This window comes from Copidosoma floridanum, unplaced genomic scaffold, assembly GCF_036245765.1.
Source record: "Copidosoma floridanum isolate Cflo_tuat_1 unplaced genomic scaffold, Cflo_Japanese_pri ptg000009l, whole genome shotgun sequence".
NCBI lineage: Eukaryota > Metazoa > Arthropoda > Insecta > Hymenoptera > Encyrtidae > Copidosoma > Copidosoma floridanum.
The window spans coordinates 4,043,311-4,068,074 of record NW_028321886.1 but is presented as its reverse complement, the minus strand read 5'-3'; the positions used below and the strand labels follow the sequence as shown (position 1 = coordinate 4,068,074).

Here is a 24,764-nt window from a genome sequence, read left to right as displayed (position 1 = left end):
CCACGTGGCAGACCTTGATGCCACCACCGCTATATACCAGCACTGCGTCGTTACCTAATGTCCACACTACAAACACACACACACACACACACAAATATAAAAGACGTTCAAGCATTAATGGGATAGTGAGAGCAAAAAAGTGGTGTATGATATGCATAAACAAGTTTTTGATTTTTCAACTGCAGATTTTGTTTTTAATTTGTCCTAAACAGCTAACTTTGCTTCAATCGACAAAATGACCCTTTCATTTTCCTTCGAAAAAGCATCGGTCGACAAAGGTATACGAATAGACATGATGAGTCGATTTCTCTGGCGAAAAGTCCAATTTTCCATCGACATCCAAGTCCAACCTCAACCACGAAATTCTGCGAAAAATTGAATAAAAGTTACGTCCACCGCACGAGCAACGCCGCAAAATAAAAAAAAAGCTCAGCCAAGCCTCGCGTGATTAACCAATGAAACCGATCAACCTCTCGGTTTGTATCTCGCTCGGCACGGCCGATGATTTCTCTGACCCCTTCATTTTGCACGTCATTCCCGTCACTATACACGCAACGATCTGTTACACGAAAGTTGGCAAAAAATAAATAAAACGAGCAACGAACATTTTCGCCAGCGACTGGCCGTGTAGAAAATAACAGTCTGCTCTACGTCACTTTGCATGCAAGTGTATAGGTGTAACTGGATCAACGAAAAGCTCAAGAAATCCCCTTGAGCGTGTGGAGCTTGACCGCAAGCGCACCGAGTACATGCACACACGCATACACGGCCGTACCGAAACGCGAGAGGGAAGGGCGGCTGAACTAGGACATCGGCACCCCGACCGAGTTGCGCCTGATGTGTGCATAACGTATATCGCCAAAGCGCCAGCTTTTAGGCTGCTCTATATTTCTCGACAACTGGGGGGAAAAGAGAGGTAAAAAAGTTGAAGTAAACACGCACAAAAAACCAAAGGGGAAAGAAGGGGGAAAAGAAGGAAAAAATATAACAAAGTCGGGCAACTCGTGCGTCAGAGCCGTGTACCTATAGTATAGTTCCTCGTAGCGAAAGAGGCCCACCCTCGAGCGCGAGTGACCCTGTCGGCCCCTTTTTGACGGACTATTTTAAAGCGCGGCCTGGATATCGGGAAAGGTCTCTTTTGGCGCGACCTACGTACAACGGTATACTTACGGGGAAAGATGCGAACCACTCGTTTGTTTTTTGGAAAATAAAGTACATTCACGGTAAAACGAAAGACTTTCTGCAGCGTTTAACAAGCAATCTCGCGAAAAAATGCGCCTTGTTGAACTATTTTGGTTGATTGCTTTGAGAAAGCGAGCTTTTGTGCAAAATGTATTTCAGTTTTTAATAATATTTTTTGCTGCTTCACGCGGAGGCTGGTTTTTTTTCTAATTGACAAAATATAAATGAAAAAACACACTTGCTTGGAATACGGCTTCATTGCATTGGTGTTTAAATTTTTTTATAAATTTTCTAAACAAAGTACTTGAATGAATGTGAACCAATCAATGATCCTTCAACTCTCAGCATGACTTATTGTGGTGATACAAGTACACCTACCAATAAAAATTATCCATCAGTACCCACGTTGAACATTAATAGTCGTCATTTTGCTGTTTCAGATTCCTTGGAATCACTGTCACATCTCGGTGAGTCTCTCTTTTTTTTTCTAACCAAAACACTTTTTAAGTTTCACTATTGTGTTGTTGTTGTTTTTTTTTTTTTTTTTTTTTTTTTTTTTTTTTTTTAATTACCCTCCAAAACCCTTATATTTCAGGTCAATTAATTTAATTCGATCAGGTTTCACAAACAGTTTTCAAGTTTTAACAAAGACAAAGCCTATAAATTACGAAAAACGAGGCAAAAGAGTAGAGTTTGCGCAGATTGAAGTTATACGTCTTCCGAACTTTTGGCCGCCATAAATCGAAACTTATTAACAACAATCGCCCCCTACCCCCCCCCCCCCCTCGTAAGTTAGCCGCTTAGCTCGACACATGTGGTTACACTTATATTGCACACATGTATATGTATGTATATATATATATATATATATATATATATATATATATACATTTCCGGGGTCGTCTATTGATTCTTCTAAATTAAGACCGCGTATTTTCTTTCTCGAATTCGTATAGTACACACCGCAAGACGAAATAACAAACTTACTCTCAAAGAAGTCAGGTTTCGTACAACCGAGGTAGTTTGAAAAAAAAAAAATAATAATTCCAACCTTCAATAAGATTTCATCCGAATGCAGCTCGCATACCGTACATTTTACATCGTTGCTACTGTTACTCTATCGACTAGAAGATAAAAGAAAGAAAAAGAAACGTATACCAATAAGCTGATTGTCGTATTTTTCCATATCTTAACGCCAAGACGACGACGGACGAATTACTGATTGTTATCACGTATAAATGAAGAAAAATTCGTTCATCTGATTGGACGAGTCAGATCCAAACGAAAATACGTCGAGTTAGGCATTAGGCACCCATTGGGTGGTGGATATATACATTTGCATGTATATAGTCGAACGACGCGCCGTGGCTTGATGCGGCCCATTTTCAAGCTCAACTGCGCCTATAGAGACACTCGTCACGACGTGGACCAGTATATGTAGGCAGTTTAGATACACGCGTATATTTATACGTACATTACAATACATGTACATACGGAGACGGAGAGTGAGAGAGAGGAAATGGGAAAATAGTAAAAAAAAAGGATGCACGCGGATGAAATTGCACGCGCGACCCAATTTAGCCGCTATGGCCACTCGAGACCTTAGTAGCCCTATATATATATACTTACGCACAAACACATGGCACTTTACGTGTACACTTATCGGATGGATCTTACGATTGCGCAACTCCTCTCCTCATGTATAAAATATACATTGCATTCAAGAGCTAGAACAGAGTTTCTGTTTTTTTTCTTTTTTTTTTTTTTTTTTTCATACTGGTAGTATGTTTTAATAAATGTTAACTATTTTGAATCTCCATAGTAATGGCACGGCTTTGATTTTACCTGGCTATACATGAAATCACAGAAAATTGCTAAGCAAAGTGAGGAAGATATCGATAAGAGGATCATTCAATTTAATTGCAATGAGTTTGCGTCGCGCACATAAAGTTAGTGGCCGTATCATTGCAATCCAATCAGTGGGAAGAGAGTAAAAAAAAACAAATTCCTTTTTGTTTGTTTACAAAAACGAGGTACCCAATCAGTGTCAATGACAATTAAGTTTCTTCTTTACGCGAATCGACGACTTTGTACTGCAACTAATTAAGCAGTTGCGCAACGTTTTTCGATTTTTACTTCTCCTTCTCTCTGTATCGGTGTTTATTGGAGAAAAGTGCGCCGTTTGCTAGAACCTCGTGACCAGCGCAACTATATGTACGATGACGCAGCACTTGCAAGCCATTCAATGAAAAATCATGATGGAAAGCTTTCCCAGCTAAAAACTGTGATGAATCCAAGGACACGCGTTCAGGACTTTTGGAGTCAAAGTTCGGGAATATAATATATTTATCGTTTCTCGTGGACACCGACGAATTCGCTCGCTCGGGGTTACTCCAGTTCATTTCAAGTGCTCGAAAGCTTTTTTTTTTTTTCTTCTTTTCGTGCACAATAGAAATAACAGACATCGGTTGAGCTTGTATATAGAATAAATTTTGGTTGCACGGCGCGAAAGAGAATTGCTTGATTGGATGATGATTTGCACTTGAAACGCGTTATAACGAGCGTCGAAATGTTATTGCGTGCTACGATCGGCCGCTGCGACATTTAATGACTAAAAATGACGTGGGTAGGTACTCCGCTGACGCGAGCTACATGACGCGGCGTTGGTATACCCGTAAGACTGTTATGTGCATTCACCATACTTTTGTACTATAAGTATACAGCCAAAGTGACGCATCTTACGATACGATTGCATAACCTTGACTCCTCTTTACGAACAAGTCGTACGTCCAAACTTGAACTTTCCTTGGATTTTTTTTTTCCCACAGCTAAGAAGTCTTGCCACAAGGGATTTTTCAATGCCCCCTTCACAAGCTCCACGGATGCAAAGAATGTCAGCAGGTTGATTTATCGCTTCAGGTTACGCGTGCGTTGCTCTCCCAATAAACCCAATCATGAAAAATCACCTTCTATACCTTGTAAAAATATGGGGCAGTTTTTGAGTTACGCGTAACATTTCGAGTAAGAGCGGAAGGCATGTCATTATGCAACTTAACACGGTCACTACCGACGCGTCAATGTCAAAGGCAAATCCTATTTGTCGATATACTAACGAGTGTGTAGATTTTAACCACTTGCACACCTGTCACCAATATTTCAGATGACGTCGTCGCGGTGCGTTGTGTCATTGCGCAACACACTTAGTGATGCATTTAAACTTGTTACAGTCGATTGAACGTCGTATTGTTGTACACGATGCAGATTTGATGATCGACCGAACATGTGGACGACAAAAAACTCTTCAAGTCCTTTTTTTTTTTTTTTTATTTCTTTGTTCTGCCTATGAGGAAATGCGTTTGTTCGTGTACGTATGTAAGAATTTTTCTTAAACTCAATGGAAAATAATAACTTTAGAAAGCGTTTTTTTTTTTTTTTTTTTCTTCTTTGAACAAAAAACAAACAATGAACTGTTAGCTTGTCCCTTGTGCTCCTGATGATAGGGGGGAAGAAAAAAGGGCAAACGGAGAAATAGGACAAAATAATAACACCGGCGCTCCTCCCTCGGCTATTTCCGACGCGAATAATCCGGTCGGCCGGTCAATAACTCCGGCTGCTATTAATAGTATATACATATACCTACATGCCCAAGTACAAGTACACACACGCACAGCAGCGTACATGGTAACCATTTTTTTTTAACGATCCCCATGTATTCCTACCTGTTCAAGAATTTACGCTCGTATATATTTATATACGCTTAGCTACCGATAAGTTGCTGTAATATACAATTTAAGCTATATATATTTGGGGATAACAAGTGTTGTATAGTTTACCGTCGCGATGTGCTTGACTTATAAATTTAGAGCCGCTTTCTCGTTCAGTCTGCAACTTGCGGCTTCTCCTTCGGGTGGACAAAAAATGTCATCATCTCTTGTATACATGGTACATTTATATCGAAACTGACAGTGAGCCTCGTGCTTCGTCTATTTCCATGGAATAGTGAGGAGCACGCGTTGGCATCGTGCTCGAGCCGAAGGGGGTGAGTGTTGCGCGGATGTAGCGCTGGGTGATGGAATATACCTATACCGGCCGGGAGGAAGTTCACAGGCTAGCACGAGCGTGGCTTCCCGGGGTGGAAAGTTTCGAGCGGGCAAACTTTTCCGCAGCTGCCTTGGAATCTTTTCCCCCTTTTTTCTCCCCCCACCCCCTTCTGTCGGTTTCACATTTTCCGTACACGACCTTTTTTTTCTAAGTTATTGCGGTCGTTGCTCCGTTTCGGTTGCTGGTGGCCAAGTGTGTGAAAGATCATTGGTTCGAGGAAAGGCGGGGGTCCTTTTCTTTGACTAGGTGCTTTTAGTTTTTGTTTCAAACGCGCGGGATGTTATTTTGGGCTGAAATCCTTGTTTTAAAAAACATTTTATTGTATACATCAACCAAATAATTAGTTACCCTCCATCTCATCGTCAAAAATTGATATTTGTTAAGTGATAAAATCATCGGACAAACAGTTATACTTACCTGACGACACATGGAAATTTGATTGTCATAAAAAAAAAAAAAAAAAAAACAAAATCACGTCATTTTACAATGAAATCGCTCGATTATGTTCATGTTTTGTTTCCCCAGGGGGGCTCGTTTAATAGTTGCCTGTTAAATATGTATAATTGTTCGTTTGCTTTGTTTCGTGAGCTTGTGGCTATTTTTACCATACGGGTTTTGCTTAGAGATACATCACATTAGGTTCTCCATTACGAATTGTTTTCTTTTTCGGAAATATTTTTATAAAAGTAAGACACGTTGATTATTATTTGAGCACACCCGAGGCAATCGTAATAAATTACAAGTTGTTTTTATGGGACACAGGTCCGTCTAATCATAGAATCGGGGATATTTAAATATAGCTTTGTTTAAATCGGTATCGAAATTTTCGTCCTCTGTATCAGCTCAATGGCTTGTATTCATATTTAAAAATGATGACTATTGAACTATGGTACTTCTATAAACTTTGTTACGTATGATTCAAGGATCGAAGGATTCTTCATAAAAGAAACCTCTTGATTAAAGGCGAGATTTTTACCTTCCGTAGGATTTATAAGATTTAAAAAATTCCATTATGCAAATGTGTAGGGAGTACTCCCAACCTTCCAAACGGTAAAAACTTGAAAACTCTTGTACTTTCCAACTAAAGCTCGTTACATTCACTCCATCTGCATTTTGATGAATTTATGATGTTACAATGAAATGAGACCGAAGGAATAATGGCTGAAAGGCGTGCTATACCGTGCCCCAGATAACCGAGTTACGTCACTATACTGCATGCGAGGGGAAGAACGAAGGTATACACATACACACGAGAGCTTTTTCGACAGCAGAAGAAGGGGATACTTACACGGGGCGTAAGTACTGCAGTGAAATCAGGAGAAAGGGGAGGGGGTGTATGGATCACGTTTGGGAAAAGATAAATCGGCGGCGTTGCTAGGCTACGCTCTTTTTTTTCGAGCTTATCCGCTTGGATGCCTCAAACTGAACTACGCTTCGATGGCCCCCTTATTTTCCCCTATATACGGACGATGCAACGATGTATTTTTATGTTTAACGTGATGGTTGGTGCTAAAAGTCAGCTGGGCCCTAAATGTACGCAACATCACAACATGAATCAACAATTACGAAATTGTATCTTACAAGCTGGGATTCAGTTCATTTTTTTGTTTCGTTCGTCCGATCGCATTATTATTATTATTATCTTGATATTTCACTTTGTAAAATTAAAAGTTTTTGATATTTATACGAGTGAAGACCCCGTGAGGCTTTTTTGCTGTTCACTTTTAGCTTGTAATTTCCTCATCGATTTTCAATAAAAGCCGTCTTCCATCACCTCACTGACAAATCCATCACACGGACGACTCATCCACAGTTGAGAGACAGATTTTACGTATTGGATGTACGTGTAACCTCTTTTTAGAAGTACATCCATCGAGAAGTAAATATAAGTGATCTTTGATATGATTAAAAATAGGCGTCCGGATTTTCCAACGGTCGAGTTATCGAAACAAACCATATGTACTTACATAGGGTATACATACAAGCGCGGAAGCACCACAACAACGGACTCGCGAAAATAAGCCTCGTTAGCTTCGATCTCGTTGATTGTTGTTTCATTTATATTTTGAGCGAGTAAAAATCTTCCAGCCAAGAGATTGAGAAAGAAAAATCAAGGGTTACTCGTGATTACGCGTATAGTACGTGGGTGCTGTATCTTGTCATCCAAATATAACCCCCGCGGCGTGTCTGCCTTCGTTCAAAGACTCACTCCTTGGCTGCTGCTTGTCTTCTTTCACAGCACTGTAATAGTAACATGTAAGGTGGTTGCAAGCAACTTTTTTCGTTGAGCTTTCACCGCCAGTCGTGGGAGTAAGAGAGTAACAATTCGAGCACTTTGGTGTCAAATTAATTGAGAAGCAATTGTAGGTCCACCGAGCCTTTATCCGGCCCAACTAAAAAGATATTGCTGAATCAAATACCAAAGATTTTTGTAATAGTTGGTTCGAATGAGGAAACAAAAAAAAAAAAAAAAAAATGTATTTTCACCTCTTACGTATTAGGGAGGAAGACCTGCGGCGTTGCTGGGCAATGCGGCCGTGCTTGGACGCCGAGTGCGAGAGCATCCTGTTTTTTTTGCTTTTCTTCTCCGTTTTCTTTTCTCCTTTTCCTCTTCTTTTCGTGTTGTTTCGCCAACCTAATATCCGCGTGCTCCCCGGATACCTTTATGGCCAAGGACGAAAAAAAGATACATATATACATATATATAGGTTCAGGGCACCCACAGATGCCGTGCAAAATTTTTTACTCATCCCTCTGTACTTACGTGTTTCTTGTACCTGCCTTGCTGTTCTTGTACACCCAGTTCAGATGCGGAATGTTCTTTTTCGACGTAATATTTTCAATTTTTCAAGGAATCAGGATAAAAACGAGCGCCCCGGTATTTTTTTTGTACCTGTTGAAAAGTTGCTCTCCAAAAAGAGCTAGCTGCTATAATTTTCCGAAAAGTGCTTTCGACGTGTACGCTTTCAAGAGTTGTACATCGCAACAAACGATCGTTCGACGTACCCGTATAGCGTCCGGGAAAAATAAAAAATTAAAAGAAAAACATCGATTGCGCAACAGATCGATCCAAGCGAGAGAGATAATACACGAGGGAGGAAAATGGTTATAAATTTTCCAAGAGCCGTCGACTTTTCGGATTTCATCGATTACGGATGTCATTGGTTGACGGCCATTGGGTATTGACAACACTTGTGTATTTTTTATGGGAGAAAGGTGCCAAGCTTTTTGACTTACTACCCTTTACGTAGTTCGTTTTATGTCCGAGTGCATAAATCAAGTGACTTCACTTGGAAGAAATATTACAAGAGTAGCTCATGCCTGTACATATAATTATCTCATGAAATTTACGTGACTTGTGGTACGGGTAACGTTATCGTTGTCGTGCAGATGTATGGATGTACGTACACGTGTCATTGACAATAAATTGTCAATAATTTTTATTATTTATTGACTTTTGTACTTATCAAATGCTGATATTTTGGTTAGTAAAAATTCTGGTACTCGAAAATTTTCGAAATAAAATTTCACTGCAAAATCGCATAGGTACTTACAACCTATAGTTGAATGACACCTACAATTTAGAAAACTGTCATGAAAAAAATGCAATAACCAATTTCTTACAAAATAAGGTTAATCCCTTGAATTAATACTTTTGTAATAAAAGATACTCTCGTATCAAAAGAAACGTGCCTAAAAATTAATTCTCAAATTTAAATGTATACTGTGCATTATGCAGTACGTACCTAACTTTGATGACGAAAAAAAACGAAAAAAAACGAAAAAAAAAAAAAAAAAAACTAATCGATACACATCACTTTGCCTTTTGCCAACTGTTACGTGCACAAAATCATCTTTTAAGTCAGATAACCTTTTCTAGTAATAGTAATAACAATAGAACCACTTTTTCTGTTATAGTCACGCGAATTTACCTACTTGTAACACGTGAATTGTTTTTTGCCTGGCATACGATTATTTTGCAGTGCTCTGTATTAGACAGGCTATAACGAGCAATATATGTACCCAATTGAATAATACCGCGTATAATGCCTGTGTCATTTGTTACTATAGAGGTGAGAGTTTGTGACACGCCGTGTGTGCTCGTCGTACGAGGTTACTTTGCTTCATTGATTATTAATTTCCTCGTATAGATTGTGCAATTTATTTTTTTTTCAATAAATTCTCTTTTTTTCTCTCTCTCTCGAAGATAAATGCAATCATCACTTTTCAGTTCAAAGTACGTGTAACTGTCAGAATGTACTCAAGTTTTGTTGTATTACAGTACCATCGGAAAAAAAAATAACTCTGAGCGGTGTGTCTAAAAAGATTTATGATCCAACTGATTTACAACTCAAGCACTTTGTCAACGTGTACAACGTATAATCTTCGAAGATAAACAACAGTATATTATAATCAAATATGTACGACGAGTACATTTATTAGCTCGAGCGATAAGAGGTGCGAAAATTCAATGTAGTTTTTAATGATTGAAAACAAAAAAAAAAAAGAAAAAATTGATCCTTCGAAACCACAGCAGATTTGGAGGGCTTTTTAAACCCGAGCAAGTTCGTTCAGAGTTTGGACGTCCGCAAGCCTCACTCACATATTCATTTCCCGTCTCTTGGGAAAACCTTACTTTGGACACAAGATGTGCAAAAATGAGCGAAAAATTTGTCGAGGGGGAAAACACGGAGACCCGAGTTTGGGTACGTTGATCCCTGCTTCTCTCACCCACTGGCAGAGTCTCCACTTACACAGAGTTTTGTTTAGCTTTGAAACCGCGATGCGTCTCGATACAACGTGTTTGCTTGCTCCGTTATGATTTACCTTCGAACTCGTGTTGGGTGCACAACTTTATTGCCTAAGGACAGCAAATAAACAAATCGCCTACAGAACACGCCAGATTTGGTCATTCGCAATATGCTCGAAAGCATTAAAATGGCTTGGGTATATAGCAGCTGGCACGAGAAACCAACTCGCGTATAATTACAATCATATTTTTACCAGCTCTTCTTTTTTTTTTCCTTGGCACCGACAATCCTCGACCTCTGGGGGAAAGAGAGTACCTGTACCTAAATATATATATATAGTTGTACCTAATAATGCAATATAATAATAGCCGAACCATGCACGATTCTCGGCTTGTTACATCGTTTATTGCTCGCTGTTAAAATGTTTATGTACGAGCTTTTTGCACATTTCGGCTTCTATCTGTTTCGTATACACGTACTTGGGTTATTCCGAAATGCTTTATTGCTGCCAGTTCTGCAGCTAATGCCTTCGAACTGTATACCTTATACACACGTGCACGCAAAATTCGCTCGTTCAAGCGGAAATAGACGCGGGCCCTCGTGTGTATACGTATGGGTACAATATATACCATATATGCGCTGGTTGATTGTGCAGCAGCAAAAGCTTTTAGAAAAGAGTGGGTATATATAATGTATATTATTCAGGAGAGAGAGAGAGTCACATCTGGTGTCTCGGGAAAAGGACGACATGCAAAAGAGCTCCGCACTCGCCGGAGAGGCGAAAATAACTGCTTAATCCGTTTGGATTGGCGCACCGAGGCTGTTTCGAGGGGTGTATACCTATATAACCAATGACCGGCGCGTTAGCTCAAACAAATCATTAGGCTAGGGTATCTTTTGCCACGGATAATTTTACCCAATCGGGGTACACTTGAAACAATAATGCGCTTGATGAGATTTGAAACAAAATAAACAAAGTTCGTCTTTGGGACATGGGGCATGAGTATATTATAACAAAGGGGAGGTTGAAAAATCGGGCACCGGTATAGGTATTTTATACGAGTATTTTTTTTTTCTCGCGAGCACTCATCGCGCGTAGAGAGAGTGCAAGACAATATATAAGTATGTTAGACTCGTGTGCGGGAGATAAAAGACGAAAGCGCGTCTCGGTGATGGGGATGACGAGGCAAAAAAGCATTTTACATTCTTCCTTGGGACGGATACATCAGCCTGCATGGAAAATTCGTCGTGAAACCAGTTGTTTTTTTTTTTTTTCCTTCTTTCTTTTTCTTCGGCCAAAGAAATGTTTCCCTGGTCTCTTTATACTCGTGGGAATGCCCATCACACAAAGACGTAGACTTACGCTTCATCCGCGTGGAAACGTAAGTACATCTTCTACCTTGGTGCTGTTTGAGGGAACGAACAACCAAACGAGAAAATCATCAGGAAACTTGACGGTAGACGCCCCGCGTGACTATAAACATTCACGTGATGGCACGAGACAATTCTATGGGCGAATCAATCTGTTACGCGGTGCAAAAAAATACACAAGGGGAATAAAACAATAGCATTGTTGCTATACCGTTGGTCTTGCACGAAATACCAAAGATGCGGAAAATCGGAAAATGATACCTTGGTTCTTCAAGTACAGCAGCTATATAGGGTCTTGGAGAGCTTCCAGCCCGGCAGTCCACGTGTGTGCCAAAACACAATTTTCGTTGGGAGAAAAGAGGACGCAACGCGACGGAGGCTTCCACGGGAGGATATTTAGCGAGCGTCGACCCCGAAAAAGACGTGAACGAGGAGGAGGAGGACGAAAAAACCAGAATTGCACACCAAAAGCCGTACACACATACCTCCAACCCCCTAAGCTCTCTCTCTCTCTTCTGCGCTTATACACCAGCGGGACACCTGTATAATATATACATGTATTACACTGTGTACAATAGGTACACACTTAGACCCAGTATAGGAAGGTATACATACGCTTACAGCGCTTCAAAAGAGAGAGAGAGAGAGAGAGAGAGAGAGATAACGGAAAAGGTATATAGAAGAAGAGAAGCTGCTAAGCAAAACGAGAACGAGGGAGGTATACTTATTTAGGTAAGGAGAAGAGGAGGCCAGGTGTTGACCGCGTCAACGTATAGCTTCCTGTACTTACCTACTCTCAGGCTGTATAAAGCACCGCTCGAGAGGACTACGACGGCCACCTCTCATACTCCCTTTTGCGTGATGCGCCTCTCTCTTCCCCCCCCCCTTCTGCAGTCCTCGTCCTGTCTTGTTCATCCCTCGCGCTACCAGTGCGGCAACCTTGCACCTCGCCTTGCACAAAAAAGCGTACACGCCGGCGACTTTTTTCCCCGCGTTCCTTCGAGACCGTGTGCGTATGGAGAACCTCCGCTTGCGTCGTCATCTTCGGTCGCTGCTCCTCCTTTTCTTACGCCCCGAAGGGAAACAACAAATGAACAAATAAATAATGACGCCGTGTGCTGTACGGTGGAAACTGACCTTCGACGAAAATGTAAGGTGCACGCGTGCAAGCTCCTTTTCATTTGTTTTGCTTCTCCGCGCGTCTCGTTAGATCGTCGACTTCTGCATCACCGATACTTAAGTATATACTCACCTTCACGTGCCTAATGTTATTGTGCGTGCAATATATTGTCGAAAGAGGTGAACAGGTTCAACTGAAACATCCATGACACACTTGTGCATCGGGTACTACAGAGTTGCTCCAATTCGTTGCAATTCGAGGCACGTGGCGAGAGAGCGATAAGATGCACTTGAAGGCTTTTCTACGAGTGGAACGCTCTGTGTGCCATGTATATATACGTATAATATAGTGACCACAAGAGCTTAACTCATTTTATTGCCGTGACGTTCTGTAGGGAAGTTTAAAGTTTGCTGTTGGAAAGTGTACGGATTGAAAGGAAACCCTCGATGTTTGGGTTTTCGTATGCAGTTGTGGCAATTTTTATAACAATTTTGGTTCGACAACAGATGTCATTGTGAATCAATAGTTCAACAAAAAAAAAAAAAAAAAAAAATTCAGACTGTCTTTTCATTCGTCTAAATGAATCTCATCAACAATATTTTACCAATTTTCGCAAATAGAGCTTTCACACCGAATCCACTCAGTTTATAATTATCACCAATTGTACCGATGTCATGATTTTTCGTATACGCTTTTTTACTACATATGAAAGAGAAAGAGTTACTATTGCGGCTGAAATGTGCAAAAATTATGTACTTTGGTAAAAAGCTCTTTTAACGTGGCTAATAATAGCAGTGATGATTACTTTATTAAAAAAAAAAAAAAAAAAAGATTCACACGTAGATAGTGATAGATAAATCGTGAAAAAAGCTTACGTGGATGCAGTCACGGTTCTATCAACAGTGAGACTACAGGATAGTATAGGAAGGTTTATCGAAATATGTTGACTATATATCTGCCCCCTTGATATATTGTTTCAGTATGACGATTGTTACTGTAAAAAAAAAAAAAAAACCGTTAAAGTATTTCACGTGATATTCACTACGTTTCCACCCGAGTCGTGAAATACTTACATGTATACGTAATCTTCTTGAATTTTAATTTATCTTTCTATTTAATTTAATGATAAATCTTGCACACGAAACAATTCAACTGAGATTTTACAATTATTGAAAAATAGTTTTGCCATTCATAAGAGACGATATTTACTTATGATGAAAAAGCCGGACTTATTCAGTGTTTGAAGTACTTTTCATCGTGAAAAAACTTGAAAAAAAGCCTTGGAAATATATTATCTGACCCTGTAATTTATTTAAAACACAGAGTGGTCAGAAAATATAAAAACGCTTTCAAACATTCCTCCGAATGTTTATGATTTTTGACATTGCACGCTTCACTTGAAAGTGATAATTTTTATGCGCTCGTAAAGTCCGGACGAAACCGTTTTTTTTCTTCAAGTCGAACAATGTGAGGAGAAGGCCGATTGCAGTTTGTCCCGACAGAGTAAGATGACCTTACAAGGTTGACCAAAAACGACAACTGAGTTGTCAAACGAGACTAGATTAGTCGAAAAATACGCCTCTTTTTCCCATGTACCAGCTCCTCTCGAAAAATCCCTACACATGCATCATTTGTACACACGTTATTTTTTTCAAGAGTCTCGAATCGCACGACAAATCCCGCAACGGATGATACTGTACACGTAAGTAGGTAGGATATCTACCAACAACAGGGCTCAATTCACGGCATAATCTAAGAAAAGCTCCAAGTCCGACGGATAAGCTCTCGCGTCTGAAAAAAAGCTCAGCTGCCGCGGTGACGTCAAAAGTCACCGGCTGGCGCGCAGTTTTCGTGGAATAGTGGTGCTGACGACTCTCTTTGCGAGCTAATGGAGAGAGAGGGACGAAGAAAAATATTACAGCTATAGCTCTGCGGAGCTTGTTCAATTTGTGTATTATTAACTATAGACAAGGAGCCTCGACGTTCTCGAGCCTATTTTTAATGATAATCAGGCCAGATGAGCTGTTACTACCGAGTTTTTTTGGTAATCAGTCCTTTCTTTTTATTTTTCTTTGTTTCGACGCTTTGCGCATAGGTCGAAGTAAAAATTTTTAAATAACTACAACACTTAAAAGTGCACTCCTCGAAACACCTCGGCCAATAAATTTCCGAAGAACGGAGTGTACCTAAATACACATCCATCGGGCAACAGCAGCACGTGCGAGCTTTGGCAAAGCGATAAAAAAAAAAGACGTTCGGCAAAACCGTGTAGACCAACATAATTTTTGCGCGAACCGTGGTGTGTTTGCTCGCCACGTGCGTCTCGTGCAAAGGGAAAAAAAAGGGCAGTGTACCATCCGTCTCTCGATAAACGCGTGTGTTTATTATTTATTCATGATATCGTTTGACCCCGTGCCTTGGCTTCAACCGCACGCGCGCCCTTTACTCCCTCGTCCTTTCACGCGGGAGATTCATCCTCTCGGCGGTCGGCGCGTGTATACACCGACCCATGACACAGGTAGTCCTTGTTTTCGCGCCAATACGCGCACAATATACATGCAAATAAATATGGTAAACGCCGTGGAAGCAGCCCCGTTTTATTTGACCAAAAAAAAAAAAAAAAAAAAAAAAGGATAAGGACCCTCGCGCACGTGTCGCGTTTTTTCACTTCTCGATCCGATTCCACGTGCGAGCTTATTTGCGCCAATATACACAAAAAGGGTCTATTGACGGATGACTGTTGTACCTTATAATATATTACACTGCGCGTTCATTTGTTGCACTGGAGGCGCGCAACGCGTTTTCCTTTACGCGAGATGTGCGCTTGAACAATCATAAATCATTTTCGAAACTATTGTCTTGTTTTTTTTTTTTTCTGTTTTCTTCTCGTAAAACAGACTATCCAAATTGACGAGGCTGTGAATAGCTATATACGTCAGGATCGAGCGCATGTCTGTTTTATTAGCGTCTAATGAAAAATTATTGCTGTCACTGTCTCCCTGCTCTCGTTTATGGAAAAAAAAAAAAAAAGAATGCCGCAGTTGGTCTCCGCTGACGTCAAATCCTTCGGCTTTGCGCGCGGCCCGGTATTGTATGTGTTTTTACAACTAGATATAAGTACATGCATACACGTTACACAATTATAAGAGCTGCAGCCGTAGGTGTATATACAATGGTGCTACCGTCACGTGCGTCTTATATGTCAGACGAGACGCATATATAGGTAAAGTATGACGATTTCCCTGACTCTGCAGCGGATGATCAGCCCGCGTGTTCGCGCGAATGAGCTGCCTACTGTTGTAAGTTGAGGCGATTTAATGGCGTATTTATGTACATGAGCTGAGAAAAAAAAAAAATTACTTAAATAATACTGTTGGGACGAGCGACGATCATGATCTTTTTTTTTTTTTTTTTCGATCAGATTAAAAATTATTCATTAATCTTCCAATACTCGTGTTTTCTTTCCCGATTGAGGTAGCGAATCCGAACCCGATTGAAAAGCTGTACATGCAAATATTAACGTGCATTTGCAATTTCCAAAGTAAAACTATCGGGAGATTGAATAATCCCATCGCAAGCTCTCAAAGTGGTCTGCAGACTTGAACGTAATGATCGTCGATCTCTGGGAAAACCAGTTTAAACGCATATGTTTTTCCTTGGAGGGGAAAAACTAATGATGTATAAATTATATTTATGAAAAATAAAAAAAATAAAAAATAATAATAAGAAAATAGTGGTATAATGCCGATTACCGCCTTCTGTTGCAGATCCGCCGGTCGAGGGCGCTCTCTACATGGTGTTCGGCGTCATGATCGCCATGATAGCCGTCGGCGTCATCATCGTCCTCGTTGCCGTTGGCATAAGGTGAGCTCGATCAGCATTTTTTGCTTTTCTCCATTACCATACACATAATTATGTTCAACGAGGAAGCGAATTCTTGCAAAGTGTATACCTCCCATCAACAATAAGTTTGTTGATTTGCATTGAAACGTCTTTAAGTATGTTTTGTTTGTTGTCGAAATTTCATTTCGCAACCTTGAAAGCTCATAAAGCCCAAAGTCACACGCGGTGCGGGAGAAAAACGATAAACGAGCCAATCCGCTCTTCAACTTTGCAATCGTTCATTCCTTTTCTCTCTGGAACAATAATTGCAATCATGATGAATAACGTAAACAAAGAGACAGCCTCGTGAGCCAAAAAAAAAAAAAAAAAAAATTAACAACAAGCCTTGAAAACAATAACAACCAGTTGGTGTTCCCTCCCACCCCCCGAAATTTCGACGCGTCTAACGAAAAACAAAAAAAATAATAATAATAATCGGATAAAACCACTTACGGTGAGATGTCGACAAACTCACGGCGCGACGAGGGTATACACGTGCACACGAAGGGTATCGAGTCCCTCAATTGAGGACATGAGTGTTCAACTATCGAGCGAATTGATAATTAAGAGCATCCACCGACTGTGGTCCGACCGGCCGATTTCGAGAGCACACATCCATGTATTGTCGTCCGCGTGAAATCTCGAACGATCCTCTCGTCCGTATAATACATGACAATATGTAGCATATACTTGTAGCATTTGTATATGATAATTATTTGTATCGATTGGTGATCGGTAAACAGCACGAGGAGCGACGTAAATTACCCCACTGCGAATTCGCTTTTAAAAACTATAGTAAAGCGATGGTGGGTGCGATCATCGCAACACAGCGATGTGTCATCTGAGCCGCCTGTCGGGAAAAAACAACAACAATCGGCCTAGTCACACAGCCCGTTAAACTATAGCTGATTAGCTAACTCTCCGTTGTGCGTGTATATATATGTATACTTGCTTATACCTGCGCATACACTTCCCCAAACGTATATATCAAGCGTTCAAGCTCGTGACTGCGGTAGTTTCCTCATTTTTTTGCGTTTAATTGAACGAGCGAGAGAAACATCCGTAATATTATACGCTATTGGCTCGACTACTGGATAATCGGTCCTCTCCTTGCGCAGGTGTCGCTCTTTTGAAATTAAAATAATAATGCATCGCGTCAAATTGAACTATAAAGTGACTTTTTGTGGGATCAGTAGGGGAAAAAAAAAAAAAAATTAGTCGCCACACAGGCTTGGGAATGTCAAGGCTAATGGAATCATTTTGCACGAATTATGAGTACTTTGCGTGTAATTTGCAAGCGTATAGTGAATGAAAACAATAAAAGTCAGGACTCGGCTTTGGGCTCTACTCGCTACTAAATCCATACATTCTCTTCATGGTTTTTTTTTACAAAGTGTTGATGATTAAGTAAATAAATAAACAAACAATTTATCTGCTCACAGCTCTTGGGAATAAATAAAAACATGAAGATTATATCAATTTTCTGTGAATAGTCGTGCGAGTAAAATAATGGAGAGAAAGAAAAAAATTTTGATCTCGTGTGTAGAATAAACAATGAAATTGATAATAAAAAAAAAAAAATAAAAAAACAAGGGCCCCCAGACTTTTAGGAACCGCGTGAAAAATCTTTGCTCAACCAGAATTCGCCGGATCGCTCGTCCTAAAAATAGTGGAGTTCGTGCAAGGTTCGTTTACCCAACCACGCTTTTTCTGCACATGTACATACACTCGTTATCCCCCTATACAGAATTGAAAAGTTGGCGGTGGAAAAAAAAAAAAAAAGAAATCCTCGAGCACGGCAAAACGCGTTGTCGAATTCTACGAGGAAAATAAGAGATGAACGAGACGCCAATGTCGAGCCGAGCGAAAAAAAAGACATTATTACGCAAACAGCTGGTTAGTACGCATTATATATCGTGTCTCAGTTTATTCGTTCAACAAACTCGAGCGGCTTCCCTGACTTAAGTTTGACGTTTCACGCGATTATATTACCTGCGATTGCAGACAGATTATGATTAATCCGCGGCTACATTGTGACTCATTTTCATATGTATCATTTTATTGTGACTCGTGACAATAAAGTAGTGCTTTAAAACTTTTGTTATTATTTTTTTTTCTTTATTACTAAATGTAGGTTACCGGGATGATCGATTAGTTGGTTACACATTTGGATACATCGATGACTGACCGTTGGAGGATGGTCAAGAATATACGCGTTGTCTCATCGTCAGTTGCGTTGTATACGTCACTCTCGCGAGAAATTTAAATGATGGTTCATTCGTTGCGTAAATTTTTGCTTAAGGAATAATTTTTTTAGCTTGAAAAATAATTGTTTCTCTTTTCTTTGGATATAGCAATGACGCGTGGCTTTACTTACGAAGGGTTGAAACAAAGAAATACTGAAACACATCGATACAGCTGGCAGCAACGAATAATTTGACGATCGACACCGTAATTCTCTGACTTTACTGCAACAATGACGAATTAACAGAACTTGAATGACAAAAATTACAATTGCAGTTCTTTTAAAACCCTTTTTTCATTATACTGAATTGTTTGAAAACAGCCCTGTCTAGTATAGTGCTTCGAGTGATGGTAATTTCCTCGTTACAATTTCCTGCTCTTTAGCGAGGAATTGCAAATTCAGATGGTAATTTGTTTCTAACGATTCGCTGGAAAAGTGTACAATTGTTGATTGTCAAAGATAAAATTTTTAGCGAAATCATGATTATATTATTATTTTTTTTTTTTCTTCAAGAGCATAGATTTTTTCATTGTAAAAGCAGTATAACTTGATTAAAAATCACACACAATCCGGGATATTGAATAATTGAGGGTCCATTAGTTTATTGTCCGATTGGGTATTTTATTTTTGACCCACTAGGGTAAATTTAGCATGTGTGCATAATGTAATGTCACTGATGAAAACACGCATTTACCCTCATCCACGACTGATGTGCATAACGATACATTTACGGGGATTATTTTTGGACGCAGGAAAGTTCATAAGCGTCTCGTTGTAATATCAATAATAGACGCAAATGTGCGTTTGATTTTGATCTCCTTAAACGTGACGAGCTCCCACGTAACCAACCGCGCTAGCTCTCGTGTTATGTGATAAATCATTATCTCGTGTTATGCGAGGCGTCGTATAAAATAACGCGTTCGGCCAAACAAGCGTGACCAAACACGTACTATTATGTGTAACACGTGGACCCACCAGCGATTGCATATTTATTTTGTAGGCAGAAGCGCGCGTCACTGCTTTAACGTTATCGTCGCGCGTTGGCACCAAGCACAAGTGAGTTGTTTATTTTAGTCACTCGAAAAAAAAAAAAAAAAAAAAAAAAAAAAAAAGAAAATCTCTACGTTTTGAATAATCTTTGTAAATTTTTCTAACAAAGGAGAATTGATTAGCTGTGCACACGCAGGGTGTGTAACATTAATACGTGCAACTTTCGTGTCAATATATCCAATGTAATTGTAAACGATAATCTGAAACTTTGGGAGAATAATTTTCCATACCTCGATACGGGTTTTTACAAAAATCCCTTCGTTGATTCTTTTCTCGAATCTTTTGAAATAATTAGTACACAAGCAGTAACACAATAAAAAAAACCGTAAATCTTTCCAGAATCATGCAAAGTTTCCAATCTACGTCAATCGACAGTTTTCTGTTTTCTCATTACATGCAAACACGGGAAAATTCCAAAGAAAGTATCGGTAAACTTATTTACTCCGTGCTATCATCCGACTAGATTCCATTAATTTTTTTCGTAGATCAGATCTAAAACAAATATCCCGCAGTTTTGTGGTGATAATACAGAGGAAAGTGCAGTTACATAGTCAAGAGCATGAGCCACAAATCAGAGAAACACTACAATTACTATTTTTGTTCAAAAATTTCGTTATTGTTAACAATTTCATTTTAGGGATTGGAAGTTTATAAACATTAGTAAAGTTGGTGTAATAATTATTTGACAAATTTACAAGAAAATCATGTAATTCCCAAAGAACAGATCGAGTCACGTTTTGGCGCAATCAGTTGGGAATTGAGAGATAAAAGTTGGACTGGCAAGTTATAAAAGTACATATTATTCGGCTCTCACGTCAGATTCGAAAAACCATCCACTATTCGTCGAGTCGAATGAATTAAATAACATGCGATTCACACGGACGCTCAAATTAATTTTAATGAACAGCAGTTTTTCGACCTGCTGGTGCAAAAAGTCTATTGCTCAGTAGTACGGTGAAACTTTTTCTTTATCTCAGTTCTCAACTGATTCGAGATATAAAGTATAGGGAGGAACTATCGCCGATACACCGAATACGTGCGAAGGAGTACAACGTGACCGATAAGCAGGTCGAGTCCATTGTTACAGACTCAATGTACACACACACCACCTTCATGGTATACGCACACGAGATATTTATAAAACGATACTCAATGGAACATATAATATATTACACCGGATACCAGTGTACCCACACTCACATGGGCTTATCGATACCTGTGACGGATCAATGTTGTTATCGATACAAATCTTTTCATACCGTATTACGTATAAATACGATCATGCAAACTTTTTTTACTTTTACACACTGGCTATTTAATAATTAATAACAATTCGAGCGCAACCTCCGTTGAGACTCTACACGTCACTAATTTTTCTGTATCTTCTTTGTCAATCTGTGGTGGTACTTATTAAAGCATAGCTTACATAACGTGCATGTGCGCAAAATATACGCGAATCGATACGAGGAGCTTCAATCACCAATAAAATCGGCCTGGCGGGCTCATTAATATTGGAGCGGTCCCCTGCACCCGTCCCGCTTCAAATTATTCACGAAATCAATTCGGACCTCCGATTTATTCACCGTCATTCAGCTCTATACAAATACATGTAAGCCCGGCATCTGCATTATGGAGCAGCCCAGTATACGTGTGCGTGATAAAAAAGAAAAGAGGGATGGTATCCCCGTCCAATGCTTTCGCTCGACGTCATCCTCTTTACCGAATGTATTTTTTTTTTTTTTTTTTTCTACATCATCTTCTTTTTCATGTACACCCACGTGCAGGTATATATAAGCTCATGATTATCGTACATAATTATGATGGTATACGAAAAAACTCGGGGAAACATGCATGGGTATAAATTGTACAAAAATACGTACCCGTAGTATGCATTACGGGAAATAGAGATGATGATGATGATGATACGAGGGCGTCTGCATGGCAATTCAAGCGCGCGATTGAAATAGATTTTCCATCAAGTTGATAATGAGAGGCATCGGGTCTCAAGTGCCGCGTCCGACGTGTGCTTTTAACCGTATCTCGCTTCTACCGAGCTATGATAGCTCAAGCGCAAAAACCACTTCGACAACGCCGTGTAGGTATATCGGCTGAATGTAAAATCCAACTCCATCGGGCATCACTGATAAATACTATACCGATAGATCCACGCTGCCCATTACACCGCACTCAAACTGCCTACACCAACCTTTTTTTTAATTCCTTTAGCGAGCACGAACTCGTACATAACATACGCCAAAGTCCATTATTGCAAACGACTCTTTTATTTTTAGCCTTAGCCAGCCGATGGCTCGTGAATAAGCTCCTCGAAGCGAATTGTCCTTTTGATGAAAGTTACTTTCCAGAAAAATAAGTGAGGACATACCTTTTTTTTTTGGATTTTTTTTTTTTTTTTTGGCGATGCCATGCAGACTGATCGATCGGCCCGATTGGTACTTACTTTGGATTATTTAGGCGTGAACAATTGTATAATTAAATACTCGCTACAATTATTGCGATCTCTTGTGTTTTCAACATACACGCGATGATGTAGATGACATAATATACATGTGCGCATGATTACGCTCATTCAAAATCATCAACAAAGTTTTGTACCACAAAGCAACATAGATTATATATCATAATTTATTGTCATCTATGTCGCTGTAGGTACACGTCACAAGTCACAATCGTGGTAAACGCGCGGAATCATCGCGTGTGTGTTGCGCGTTAAAAAAAAAAAAAAAAAAAAAAAAAAAAAAGATTATTATTCGTTGTTGCAGTGTCATTGATTCATGCATAAAACATCAACGACTTGCAGGACAAACTCCAATGATCGCTCAATTCTAGAGCAAAGCAAAACAATAACAAAAAAACACCTGTACGGCTCGAAACATCAATATTTTCCTCTTTTATCTATATGGATAATATAATCAACGTTGGCCGAGCGATTGACGTCCAAACACATTTTTCCTTCTCGTCGCGTGATTTCCACGCATAAGTACGTATATTTATACGTCACAAGAAAGGGCCATTGTGGTCATTAGGTCGCATGCAGGTAATTGGATTTAAGACTCATTGGAAAAAAATATTGTTTTTCACTCAAAGAGCCGGAAATGTACATATACCATACCCAGTGGTAACATTATAGAATATGATATCCGTAGTTTCTATGTCGTCAAAGTGCGTGCATTGTTCTTGTTTACGTTTTGTAATCAATACGTATATTTACGTATGCCTATGCACGGGTGAGTGTCTTTTTTGAGAAAAGTTTTTAAAATTTCCATTGAACGCAATTTATGAACTCTTCAATCGACGACTTGACAAAAACAGAGACATTTTTTTTCCGAGTATATGATTTGTCATAGATGACTAACCCACGAAAGGTCGATATTCCGAAAAGTTGTACACATAAATACAACGAAGCTGATATCGATAATATACGCGGTTTCGGAATTTTTACCTCACCCTGAGTTGGTGATTGATGATTCAATTGTTCTCTGAAAAAAAAAAAAAAAAAAAAAATACATTCAGTTTTTATGAAACCATTAACTAAACAGAATTTCAACTTTTCTCAAAAATGGTACCCACCCCTAAGGCATATTGTTCGCACAAGGGCTCGTTTACTAAACTTGTACACCCATACAATCATGCAAGAGGCACTACTTTTTGTTCAGGAATCACATGGAGTTGCATTTGATTAGATAATAATTAGGAAACCATATGAAACGTGACTCGGAAACTTTGCCAAATAGCCGTTTCCCCTCGCGGATCTTGTCGGTCTTCAATTCAAGCGCGTTAACATATATCCTTTACCATCGATGTCGAGATTAATACATGTATATATTTTAAAATCACGTCACTCATCGCTTACAAGTAGGATTGATCGTCCAGTCAATTACCTGGTACCGATTGCAAACTCGCTCAATCATGTGACGTAGAAGAACTTTTTTACGATTTGATCGTCTATAGTTTCGAGTGGTTGAAACATTTTTTTCTTTCTTCCTTTTTTAATTACGTTCAAAGAAAATCCAGAAATAGAAATGCCGTTTACATTCACCCATACAACGCACACCGTAATATCGATATCTCGATTTAATTTCATCGAGAGCAAAAGCTTTCACGGTCCACGTATATATGTACAATTGTAAATAACGTGTGCATTAGCTCAACTATACTATTGACAATAACGTTCGACCAAATTTTTGGCAAAGACCGTCCCCGGCTTTTTCCACTAATGCGCGTGTACATTTGTGTACGTATACGTATGTATGTATACGTACAGCGAAATAATCGTGCACGCGGCGAGACTCTCGGGTGCGCGGTAAGTATACTATTTTAAGGAGCCGTCGAGACTCCCGGACAATGGCTCTATCCCGACAGCAAATGTCTGTAAGGTATATATACCAGTACCAACTTCTTCGGGTCTATTTTCGTGGATATGCCGTTTAGTTTGGCACGTGAATTCGCAGTATGTGTGTGCGTGCGTGTACAAATATAATCCATCAGTCGAGGCTCGTGGAGCAGTGTTTCCGCCTGCGCGGTCTGATGTGCATTGCCTCTTTTTATGAATGTACTTATAGAGCAGGAGAAAAAAAAAAAAAGAAAAAGTTTTTATCGCCAATCGAAAGAAAAGGGACGCAAATGAAGTAAAAATCGCCAGGCAGTTTCGTACATCAGCTTTGCTTTTCGCGTGTGATATAAATGTATGCATTTACTCGAAGCCAGTACCAAATAAGTATAGTCTCGGTCTCCCGTTGTTTCATTGTCAAAGAGCACATTGAATGACATTGTACGTGTACCCCCATATACAGTGACGCGTAAAAGTTTATACCTCATCCATTGGCCGATAAAGCTCCGGTCTTGGCCATCAGGTATACACGTAAATATACATTGATGGCCAATTACGCATACGCGGCCCTGTTACATGCTCGGGCTCGCTGTTTCCGATTCACGTCAGTTCATCATTGGATAAGATGATCACTCTTACATACGTATACATTATATACCTTCGTATACCTGCTCACATACATAGGATGGGAATAAACAAAGATTTGAATCCGTG

General features: G+C 39.6%; 1 protein-coding gene across 4 annotated transcripts in view; it reads left to right on the top strand.

Annotated features, from left to right (window-relative positions):
- LOC106643267 (uncharacterized) overlaps positions 1-24,764 on the top strand; it is a 125,945-nt gene that overhangs the window by 85,373 nt on the left and 15,808 nt on the right. For 2 of the 4 annotated variants that reach the window (XM_089589306.1, XM_089589308.1), the window contains exons 3-4: positions 1,623-1,649; positions 16,293-16,389. In XM_089589306.1, coding sequence (XP_089445432.1) covers positions 1,623-1,649; positions 16,293-16,389 — 124 coding nt within the window. The remainder of the gene's footprint in view (positions 1-1,622; positions 1,650-16,292; positions 16,390-24,764) is intronic. The other 2 variants (XM_089589307.1, XM_089589309.1) reach the window with 1 other exon arrangement.